At 44.2% G+C, this 12,410-nt stretch overlaps 1 protein-coding gene across 1 annotated transcript in view; it reads right to left on the reverse strand.

The window, feature by feature from the left end:
• Positions 1-12,410, reverse strand: part of CFAP46 (cilia and flagella associated protein 46) — a 178,875-nt gene that overhangs the window by 110,181 nt on the left and 56,284 nt on the right. The window contains exons 19-23 of the mRNA XM_044298094.1: positions 8,951-9,163; positions 6,603-6,816; positions 4,217-4,366; positions 3,265-3,372; positions 330-490 (exon numbers count right to left, since the gene is read on the reverse strand). Of these exons, the coding sequence (XP_044154029.1) occupies positions 330-490; positions 3,265-3,372; positions 4,217-4,366; positions 6,603-6,816; positions 8,951-9,163 (846 nt within the window). The remainder of the gene's footprint in view (positions 1-329; positions 491-3,264; positions 3,373-4,216; positions 4,367-6,602; positions 6,817-8,950; positions 9,164-12,410) is intronic.

Below are 12,410 nucleotides of genomic sequence, written 5' to 3' on the forward strand. Positions count from 1 at the left end.
TACTGTTCAACACGAAAGTGTAATCTTAGAACTAGACAGCAGGGGTCACTGTTGCCTTTCATTAGGATTTCTGTACCGATGCAGCGCCACAAGATCTCACTTTCCATAGACTCACAAAATGACTTTTTTTGCAGGCAATTTATTTTCCCTGTACTTTAAATAATGCATTGATTATATAACATAATATGGCAGTCTAAAAAGTAGAACGAAGAAAACAAGGAAACTGTCGGTGGAAGTATAAGATATATCTTTGGGCATTTCAGACTCCAGGACTGCAGCAATACAGTGAGATAGAAGACAGTAAAATAAACCGTGGATAATATACATACTAGTCTTGCTTTTTTATCCTTTCATCCGTCAGTGCTCTCCGGGTACAGGATAAGGCTAGTTCTAGGTCGTGGGCACTGTAGGCAAAGTGCGCCAGCCTGGTTAATGCCTGCAGCTCTACGAGGGGATCTGACCAGTCACACTCCTGTGCCATCTTCCAAACCTGGTTACAGGAGAAGATAAAACAAAAAGACACTTTGGCTACAATTATAGGTGATATATACATTGTGATTTTAATACACACAAATATAGCAGATAATAAGGGTTATTAGATGCTGATATAACAGGTCTTCCTCATCTGTAGCTGTTCTTCTTTTGGGGGCAGATTCACAAGATGTCTGAGATTTGGGGGGTAGGGGGGCATCCATGTCTGTTTTGCTAGATTGTTTGATTCTATACGGCAGGGATCAGCAACCTTCAGCGCTCCAGCTGCTGTGAAACTACAACTCCCAGCATGCACACTTGCTTGGCTGTTTTTTTTTAACTCCCGCAGAAGTGAAAGGAGAATTCTAGGAGTTGTAGATTTAGAACAGCTGGAGTGCCGGAGGTTGATGATCCCTGCTCTAAGGTTTCATTACTCCATTCTGTGCGGGAAATCATTCTACAAACAAAGGAGAGAAAAGAATAAAGAATGCGGCACTCACCAAAAAATACTATTTGCAGTTTTATTCACATAAAAAAGTCAGCGTCATGTGGGCAAAACACAGCTAGGAGGCAACAGCCGTTCCGCGCTTGTTGCTCTTTTTCAAGCGAATAAAGCTGCAAAGAGTATTTTTTGGTGAGTGCTGCATTCTTTATTCTTTTCTCTCCTTTGTTGCAAATACTACTTGTTTTTCATGCTCAGCACCACCACTACTCACCAGATTCAATCCCATATCTACAGCAGTGCCGACTGTATCCTCTACATATTACAATCATTCTACAAAGTCTTGTAATTGTAACACACACACTCTCATACGTACATTGCACTATATTGACAATAGCTACAGTGTGGCTCAGGATCATCTCACATTATATGTTTTTTTCTATGGCTCTTGACACTGCAGACCGTTCCCACTAAGGCTCCTGCAGTACCGCCACTGTCCACAGGGTGTCCTCAGAGAAGAACTCTGGCAGATTTCTATAGACTGATTCCGTCAGACTGCAGAGACTGGCACAGAAAGCACAGGTCCAGGTTTGCCGCCACTGGTCGGCTGCATGCAGTAAAGTTGCAGGACCACAAAGGTGATATGTGCATTATACGATAAGCCTGCATTCACACAAGCATATTCTAGATCAGGAATCAGCAATCTTCGGCACTCCAGCTGCTGTGAACCTGCAGCTCTCAGCATGCACACTTACTCAGCTGCTTTTGTAATTCCCATAGAAGTGAAAGGAGGATTCTGGGAGTTGTAGTTTCAGAACAGCTGGAGTGCCCGAGGTTGCTGATCCCTGTTCTAGATGTATTATTCATCTGAATTACTTAAGTAATGAGGAGAGACTCAATTCGCTCATCTCTACTTGTGTGTGTCATGGCTCCACTGTGGGTATAACTGAGCCAAACTCACGGCATCATTGGGATCTCTGATGCTGTGAGTTGGGTCATGACACATGCAAGTAATACAGATGGATAACACGTCTGGAACTTGCCCATGTGAATAAGATCTTAGGCGGGCACAATCCAGGAGTATCGGAGCCATCACTGACTTTTGGCACCCAGCTGAGAAAAGTGTTTAATTAGTGTGCCAGGGGTACACATACACAGCAAGAAAAGTACATATTGGTCCCCAGCAGGGGCGGAATGGCCATAGACTGGTGGGCCGACGTCCAGGAGGACGCCTAAGCCCTCCTCTCTGGCCAAATACATAATGAGCTCTGGCGATAATTAAAGAGGGCCTTTCACCGATTATTACACTGTGAACTAAGCATACAGATATGGAACTAAGCATACAGACATGGAACTAAGCATACAGACATGTGAACTAAGCATACAGACATGTGAACTAAGCATACAGACATGTGAACTAAGCATACAGACATGTGAACTAAGCATACAGACATGTGAACTAAGCATACAGACATGTGAACTAAGCATACAGACTTAGTGGCCGGAGATACCGGAGGGAATAGCGGGAGAACGGAGCGGCGCCCGGGGATAATAGTAATTGCAGTGAGATCCCCGGGCGCCACTCTACATGTCTGTATACTTAGTTCACAGTGTAATAATCGGTGAAAGGTCCTCTTTAAGTTATTTCGTTTGCATTCCGTTTCCGTACGTCCATATTTTCATTCCCCAAAAAAATAGAACATGTCCTATTATTGTCCGCATTACGGACAAGTATAGGGCTGTTCTATTAGGGGCCAGCTGTTCCATTCCACAAAATACGGAATACACACGGACGTTACTGTATAGTGGCCATTGTGACCAGCATTCCAGCAGTGGGGCGAGTGACTGATAATGCGTGACCACCAGTACTCAACTCAGGAGGTGGACATCCACTTTGCTATACGCTTTGAACAGCAGGTGGCACCATACTATCTAAGGAAATATCAATACTCATACTGTTTAAATGTACATTAAAAGCAAAAATTGTTAATGTCTTCTGAGCTGCACAATACATATAGGGAGTCGTTTATTAGGACCGGCATTTTAGACGCTGGCCTAATAACTCCCATAGCTGGCGTTAGATCCGCTGAAGTTATGAAGAGGCGCTGGCCAGTATCCAGTGCCAGTCTAAATGTAAGCCAGCTTCCTTGCTGGCTTTTTCTTCTCCTAAAACAGGCGAAGAAAATGATAATTGAGGCAGTCCTGCTGGCGCTTCCCCACCACACCTACTAGTGCGAGCGGGAAAAGTGGCAGATTGCAGCACAAATAACCTCGTAATTATAGGCGTATTTCTGGATAGTAAATGACCCCCATGAGATTTACCAGCAGGACAACCCCCTTTATATACGTACTTGTGAGAGGCTTGGAACAGTAAAGTCCATCAGTCCTAACCCATTACAGGAGTGCATTTCTAGAGTGACAATAACTTTGGTCATGAGGTTTTGTCCTTCATTGTTTTCCTGAAAAATAAATTTGTAAAACATACAATCAATATAATATTCCCAGTAACACAAGAATCTGTATGTGGACATCCAAGAGAATAAGAGCACACTGAAGATAATCATTAGTTTGGCTATGAATGTTGGCACTGAAACAAAATCAGCACTGATCAGCTGGCCCGGCTTGCCCGACATCAATAGAAAAAGAGCAATCATGAGCACTCAGGTATTTTCCTATTCAGGTAGCATTGCTCTTAAAGGAAATTCACCAGGCACAATGTCTTGTAGGGCTAGCTCAGCTGATTTTAATGATACCTTTCACTAAGCGATCCATTGGTTCCTTCTGGAGAGAAATTACTTTAAATTCATATGAAAATGAGCAGTTAAGTGCACTGAGGGCGGGCCCAATGCACTGTGCGCGCCCTTGCTCCTCCTGATTTCTCTGCCAGCCGCTCCCTCTCCTTATTCATTGACAGAGCAAGGCAAGAGGACTATGCAGGAACCTGCCTCTGTCAATCAAGAAGGAGAGGGCGGGGCTGACAGAGGAAGCAGGAAGAGAAAAGTGGCTTGGCCCCACCCTCAGTGCACCTAAAAGCTAATTTGCATATGTATTAAAAGTACTTTTTCTCCAGATTGAAGCAGCGGCTCCCTAAGTGAAAGGAATCCTTACATTCAGCTGAGCTAGCCCTACAATACATCCTGCCCGGTTTAACAGTTAAATTCTTGGTGACAGGCTCCCTTATGAAGGAATAAATATGGAGAATAAAATACTTCTTGTGTAAATGTATTAAACACCCTACAACAAGGACCATATAGTCCCAGATAACACATCATTGACAGATATATAATCTACTTATAGCCACACCTCATCATCTGTTCCAAGTTTGGGTCCAATCTGTTGCTGGAGTAGCTGTTTAGCCTTCACCCAAGTAGAAATTAGTTGTTGTCTTAAGGAGATGGGTACTAGCTCTTTCGGAGAACTCTCATGGGTCAAGTCTAATGCATAGTCACAGACCTAAAAGAATATTGCACAGATCATCAGATAACAGACATGCTACACCTAAAGGGGTTTCGCCACAAAAATAAAATCACCAGGGATATGTCTAATCACAGAGCTTGGGCCACAGAAGAGAGGCTACTTTAACTCCTCATATCTCAATCAGTAGCAGCTAGAGATATTGGTCTGGTCTGGTTTAAAAGTTGACAATCTAAGCTTTAAAACAAGACATCAGCATTATTTCAACTACATCAGGTAAAATAGCTGTTAGAAGTCGGGTCGGGAGTTATAGCAACTGAAAGTGAAAGCAGGTTTCAGCTGCTTTCACTCCCGACCTGATTTCTAACCGCTATATCTCCCAGTGAAGTGATTCTAGTCTTGTTTTGAAGTTTAAATTGTCAGATTTCAAGCAAGACTGGGCCTATATCTCTACCCAGCCCAAGGTATGAAAAGTTAAAGCAGCCCCCCTTCAGTTGGCTGTGATCTCAGCCAGCCTGGAGGATAGGGAAGGGGGTAGTGGGGAGCTGACAGGCTGCAGGGAGAAGATAAAAAATATATAAAAAATACATATATAAATTTGGTAACATTATAATCGTAGAGTCCTACAAAATAAAGTTATAATGTTACTTATACTACACATTGAATGCGGAAAAAATAAATCCCACAAAATAATGTTAAAATTGATGTTTACCCCCCCCCCCTAAAAATAAAAAAACTTATTTTATACAGTATTAAATAACCCAAAATTATTCCTAAAAACACTACAACGTGTCCTGCAAAATTCAAGGTCTCATACAGCTAAATGGAAGAAAAAATAAGTTAAGACCGCTGGAACACAGAAGGGGAAAATGTTACTGATTATCAAGGCTAAAATAGGTTATGTCACTAAGGGGTTAAAATGCACTTGTTTCGCCCGAGTTGTGCGCCAACTATATTTACTTAAGACATAAATTCAAACATCTACAATAAAAAAGTGAAATTTCAGGAGGGTTTTTCCAAATTCTAATGTTACTGTTAAAGGGGTTGTCTCACTTTAGCAAATGGCATTTATCATGTAGAGAAAGTTAATACAAGGCACTTACTAATGTATTGTGATTGTCCATATTGCCTCATTTGCTGGCTGGATTCATTTTTCCATCACATTATACACTGCTCGTTTCCATGGTTACGACCACCCTGCAATCCATCAGTGGTTGTCGTGCTTGAACACTATAGGAAAAAGCACCAGCCTACATGAGGTCGCACAGTGCCGGCCACCAGAGAGGTCAGCATTTTTTCCTATAGTATACAAGCACGGCCACCACTGATAGATTTCAGGGCGGTCATAACCATGGAAACAAGCAGTGTATAATGTGATGGAAAAATGAATCCAGCCAGCAAAGGAGGCAACATGGATAATCATAATAAATTAGTAAGCGGTTTGTATTAACTTCCGCTACATAATAAATGCCATTTACTGAAATGAGACAACCCCTTTAAGGTCTCTTAAAGGATGTCATACTGTAGGGCAGGTGAATTTTGCCTTGCTATTACAGCCGCAATATCCGGACTCATTTCTACCTAACCAGTCTTTGATCACCATAGGATCCTACAGTGATCTATTACGGGTGCATGAAAGCGGTCTAAGGGTCGGTTCAGACATGGTGGATTTGATACGGATTTCTGGCACGGCTCCACTCGCCTCAGTGGATATGGGTGGAATCCGCAGTGAATCCGCAGCACAATCTGCACGTGGCATATGCGGATCTTGCTGTAAATTCACTGCGTCTGGGCTTAGAGTAAAAAAGTTGATATAGTCCATACAATGGTATCTAAACTTCCTATACAGAATGTAGATGTATGAACTCCGCAGGAATGACAAGTGACAACATTACGCCCTGAATCAGGCAATGACAATTGTAGCAATTGGATGTTTCACTGAAATGTCCTGCGGAATTTTGGAGAGAAGAACTAATTAAGTTTCACGAGTCCAAATTCTCCTGATATTTAAAGTACAACATGCTGGAGAGTCCAAGGCCGTATGGTAACATGCAGGCTAAAGTGTTATGTCAATGTCAGCTCTCTGTGGGTTTTGAGTAGGCATATGTTTAAGGATCTATGAGAGAGCGGAGACTAAAGGCAATTATCTACAAAGTAACCTTTCCATAGAGGAACCATGCCAGGAGCTCTGTCCAATTTACACAAATATTCTAACCGTTAACATATAAAACCGCATTCATTTATCCAAAGATATCCCTGCAAAATGAGTGTCTACCTCCAGGGCGAGCTTCACATCAGGAAGGCCATTTGGATCAAGTGACAAAACATGTGCTCCATTAGATTTTTCAGGCCCCTTCCCTGGAGCCTTCTTGCCTTTCTCGGTATGCAGACTTGTATCTGATCTTTTATTACTGTCTGACACAGGTATCCAGCGAAGAATTAAGCCTTTGGCTAAGGCATTGGACAGCATAACCAACAGCGCCGCGTTCCTAAATGGCAGATACAAGAGGAAAAGTAAGTTAGTGCGGTGCAGAGCTGGATGGGTACTTACTACTGGAGGCCTTTCCTCTGCAGCTTCAGTGGCCACACAATAACGCTGTGTCTGGCTATGGAAAACATTTTCTGCTGCCGATTTTGCGATGTTACAGATGTAGCAATAGTTAACATGATGGATGACAGGTTGCATAATTAACGTAGAGCGCTGCAGCTCACTACACTATTAATGTGGTGTGCAGTGACTGATCCCCACAGCAAATTTTTGAATAGGTCCTCTTAATGCAGACCAAAAAAAAACAAAACCTCACCTCTCTTCTCCTGCAGGTGCCTCCGCTCTTCGAGCACCACTGCGTCTAGGTACGCACTAAACTGTGACCGGACATTGCACAGTGTCAGGTCATCGTGTGCTCCTACGCACGCTACGTCCCATCCTGAAGCTGCGCGCTGCTAGGGCTTATTGCAGTGCAAGTGAATAGAGAACAGGGAGCGGTGAGTAATACCAGTGCTAGGACTCGGAGCACTACACTCACTGCTCCCTGAAAATAAATCCATTTGTCCTCCTCCCGGGCACCTTCCTGAGTTCGGGCCCCCGTAGCAGCTGCTGCCCCTGCTTCCATGGTAGTTATGCACCATTTTAATGGTAAGAAGGGTTTTTTAGGCAGCCTTCTGCACGGACAAGTAGCCTGTGTGATGCTGACATGGTTCCTCTCTAAGCCAAACTTACTGCATCATAGTCATCTACAGTATAACACTGTGAGCTCCCCCCTGTCCACAGCTCTACCATTCTGTACTCCCAGCAGCATTTTAGTACAAATCCGTAGACCCGAGGTCGGGCTGGAACTCACAGCATCATAGATCACTACCACGGGCAGTCTGGGAAATGTGGGTGTCTAACGGACTGTTTTTCCCAGACTGCACACGGCTGTGTGAAACCTGTCTAAGTGCATTAAAACAGTGCACTTGGAAAGCACCATGGCACACACCATATCCTATTGGCTCCACTCAGAAATACGTAGCTGCACTGCCATATAGGCGAGAGGAAAACTTTCCTACCGACAGTGTAACTTCATTAAAGTCACTACCCGGAGTCACAAAGGTCAGAGCTCCCTAATCGGACATTGGTGGCATGCTCTAGAAATGTCTCACCAATGTCCACCAGAAGACAATCCTTTTAATGGAAAAATGTGATCATTCTCAAAATAAAGGGATATGTGGTCATGAATCTCTAAAGGGTTTATTAGGATATATACAAATTAAAAGTGTTAGTTCTTCAAAGAGGAGCTGTCACCTCTCCTGACATGTATGTTCTAATAGCTTCATGCTTTCCCAATGTAATGAAAATTCTGGAGCCTCTATTCCTATGGCTCTATGTTGTACCATTCCTTTATTATTTCTACTAGAAGTTATGGACCAATTACTAGCAGTCTGCAGTAAGGGTACAGAGGGGAGGTATCTGTTGGGGGGGGGGGGGGTGTACCTGCACAGACTCACTCTATCCAATCAGTGTTGCCATTGTCAGTCTGTGCAGGCACACCCCTAACTGATACCTCCCCTCTGTACCCTTACTGCAGACTGCTAGCAATTCATCCATAACTTCTAGTAGAAATAACACAGGAACGGCAGAACACAGAGCCATAAGAATAGATGCTGCGGAATTGTTATTACACGAGGAATGCATGGAGCTGTTAAAACAGGCGGGGGGGGGGGGTGAAAGGTCCTTTTTAAAACTGATGGCCTCTATCAATATCAGCTCAGTATTGGTTCAACTCTCGGCACCTTCATCGAGCAGTTGTTCAAAAGGGGCCAGGGTGCTCTGGTGCTGCAAACCCTTCACTTTAAGCAGTGGCTGTGCCTGGCATTAAAATTGGGCCTGAGGTGTAATAGCAATCACAGCCGCTGCTAAAAATATGGATCTGCCCCGGGTAAACAATAAAGGGAAGGCAACACTCATCCGGGCACCCCGGGCCCTTCAAAAACTAAATGATGGCAGGGCCGAGAGTTGGTTACCCTCCCCCTCCTCCCCGATCTAATATTAATTACCTATCCTAGATAGGCAACTAATCTTAAAGGATCAGGAGACCCTTTTAATATTACACTGGCGGAACCACTGTAAAACCAACGACTTACCCACAATGTCCGGTCTTCTTAAGTGCTACAAGCAGTTTCTTTAGCGTCTCAAGAAGCAATGTTAACCTTCCAGATGCAATGATATGCTGGTTGTGGTTTAGGATATAGACCGTGGCATTATGAGTTATCCAGGCCTCCTGCATTTCGACACCCAACTCTGCGGCTTGCAGGAAGTTTTCCGTAGCATACGATGAAAGCTGTGAGATCCAATCCCTAGGCAGAAAGAAAGATGAGTCTTTAATGTCATTACTATCCTCTAATATATAGGTCAGTTTCAGTTCTTCACAGGGAACTAACTATAGGGTGTCGCTCCTAGGTCTTGATGCCTGAAGGACCCCAAAGTCTAAAATGCCACATAATAAAAGACATGGCAGATGAAGGTCTAATTACGGATTGTGCATCAGGTCTTATTAATATGTGGATATGTAATAAAACCTATTAATTCTGTGCTGAAAATGTATGCAACTTTCTAATATACCATGTGTCACAAATTAATATATCTGCTTGCAGTCATTATAGGGGTTCTGCAGTTTGGATAGATCATCAGCATCTGATCGGCGGGGGTCCGACACCCGGGACCCCTGCCGATCAGCTGTTTGAGAAGGCAGCGGCGCGACTAGTATCAATGGCCTGGGAGCGGCTAAGCTCTGTTCACTTGACTGTAGCTTAGCCCCACCCAAGCCAGTTGATACTAGTCGTGACATCACTGGGCCAGTGGTAAACAGCGAGAAGGCCGTGGCGCTACTGGAGCGCCGCTGCCTTCTCAAACAGCTGATCGGTGGGGGTCCGATTTAAATGTAAACCTTCACATTTACTTCCAGGGCATAAGAAACTAATTTCCAACCATGTTAAATGTGATGATCGCACAGGTCCTTGTCTAGTTACATCCCAGTCATCACACGCCATCATTTATTTCCTAGACCTCATTCACACTTGCACATTTGCTGTAGCTCATTATTTGTGTGTGTGTGGGGGGAAATCACTGCTAAAAATAAAAACATCATGATAAAAACTGCATGATATGATGAATAAATACAAGGATATATTTTACCCCTTCAGGACACAGCCGTTTTTCACCTTCAGGACCCAGCCTAATTTTGCAAATCTGTGTCACTTTATGTGATAATAACTTTAAAACGCTTTTACTTATCCAGGCCATTCTGAGATTGTTTTCTCGTCACATATTGTGACAGTGGTAAAATTGAGTCAAAATATTTCATTTTTATTTATAAAAAAAATACCAAATTTACTCAAAATTTAGAAAAATTTGCAAATTTCTAAATATCAATTTCTTTACTTTTATAATAGATTGTAATACCTCCAAAAATAGTTATTACTTTACATTCCCCATATGTCTACTTCATGTTTGGATCATTTTGAAAATTACATTTTATTTTTTGGGGACGTTAGAAGGCTTAGAAATTTAAAAGCAAATCTTAAAATGTTTAAGAAAACTTCCAAAACCTAATTTTTTCAGGACCAGTTCAGTTATGAAGTCACTTTTTTTGGTCTTACATATTAGAAACCACTCCATTTTAGAAACTACACCCCTCAACGTATTCAAAACAGATTTTACAAACTTTGTTAACCCTTTAGGTGTTTCACAAGAATTAAAGGAAAATGTAGATGAAATTTTAGAATTTCACTTTTTTTGGCAGATTTTCCATTTTAATTCATTTTTTGCCGCTAACAAAGCAAGAGTTTATTACCCTGATTCTGTAGTTTACAGAAACACCCCATATGTGGTTGCATGGGCACACAGCAGGGCGCAGAATGAAAGGAACGCCATATGGTTTTTGGAAGGCAGATTTCACTGGGATCATTTTAAGTTGCCATGTCACATTTGAAGACCCTCTGATTCACCCCTAGAGTAGAAACTCTCCCCAAATTACCCCATTTTGGAAACTACGGGATAAGGTGGCAGTTTTGTTGGTACTATTTTAGGGTACATATGATTTTTGGTTGCTCTACATTACATTTTTTGTACTCACCGTAAAATCCTTTTCTCGTAGTAGGCATTGGGGGACACAGCACCATGGGTATATGCCCAGCTGACACTAGGAGGCTGACACTAGACACAAAAAAAGTGTTGGCTCCGCCCAGGTGGGCTATACCCCTCTGCCAGAGCTGAGAATGATCAGTCGGTACAAAAGCAGTAGGAACTTCACACCTGAACCAAAAAGAAAAAACTGAAAGCCAACAAGTCTTCAACTGGGGAAACCCGACAACCACGTAGGCAAACGCCAGGACCCCAAACAAGAAGAAACTCAAGAAGAGTGGGATCTGTGCCCCCAATGCCTACTATGAGAAAAGGATTTTACGGTGAGTACAAAAAATCCATTTTTCTCGTGCATGGCATTGGGGAACACAGCACCATGGGACGTCCCAAAGCAGTCCCCAAGGGAGAGAAGAAAAAACACCATGCCGCCAATCTAAAGCACAGCTGCTTGCAGAACCTTGCGCCCCAGGCTGGCGTCAGCGGAAGCCAGGGAATGAATATGGTAAAACTTAGAGAAAGTGTGAACTGACGCCAAGGTGGCGGCCTGGCAGACCTGGGAAGCTGATGCCTGATGACGCACCGCCCAGGAAGCCCCAACTGCCCTAGTCGAAAGAGCGGTCAACCTGGAAGGGGGAGCACGGCCCTTCGCGACATAGGCCTCCTTGACGGCCGACCGAGCCCAGCGAGAAATGGTGGCCTTGGAAGCAGGCAAACCCTTACGAGGGCCCGCCGGGACCACAAAAAGAGAGTCCGAACGACGGAAGGGTTCCGTGAGGCGAAGATACAGGCGAAGAGCCCGAACAACATCCAGGCAATGGAGGGATTTCCCCCTAGGGTGAGAAGGATTAGGGCAGAAGGAAGGAAGGACGATTTCTTCATTAATATGAAACGAGGAGACCACCTTCGGGAGAAAGGAGGGAACAGGGCGCAAAACCACCTTGTCCTGATTGAAAACCAGGAAAGGCGAACGGCAAGAAAGCGCCGCCAGTTCGGAGACCCGGCGGATGGAGGTGACGGCCACGAGAAAGGCAACCTTAAACGAGACAAACGACAGAGAGATCTCTGCCAAGGGCTCGAAGGGTGATGACTGAAGGGCGTCGAGGACGAGATTCAGGTCCCACGGCTCCACCGGAAAGCGAAAGGGAGGGGCTCGGCGAGCAACACCCTGTAGAAAAGTCCTAACCTGAGCCTGCAAGGCCACAGGACGCTGGAAGAGGACCGAGAGGGCCGAAATCTGCCCCTTGAGAGAAGCCAGGCGAAGACCCTTCTCAAAACCGGCCTGAAGGAAGGCCAGAATGTTAGGGATGGAGAAACGGAGAGGGCGAAAACGGCTGGACTCGCACCAGGCAAAATATGCTCTCCAGGTCCGGTAGTAAATGCGGGCCAACTGGGGTTTGCGAGCGTGAAGCATCGTCTGGATGACCGAGTCCGAGAGGCCACGGGACTTCAGGATCGCGGTCT

Source organism: Bufo gargarizans, chromosome 6 (assembly GCF_014858855.1).
Source record: "Bufo gargarizans isolate SCDJY-AF-19 chromosome 6, ASM1485885v1, whole genome shotgun sequence".
Lineage (NCBI taxonomy): Eukaryota > Metazoa > Chordata > Amphibia > Anura > Bufonidae > Bufo > Bufo gargarizans.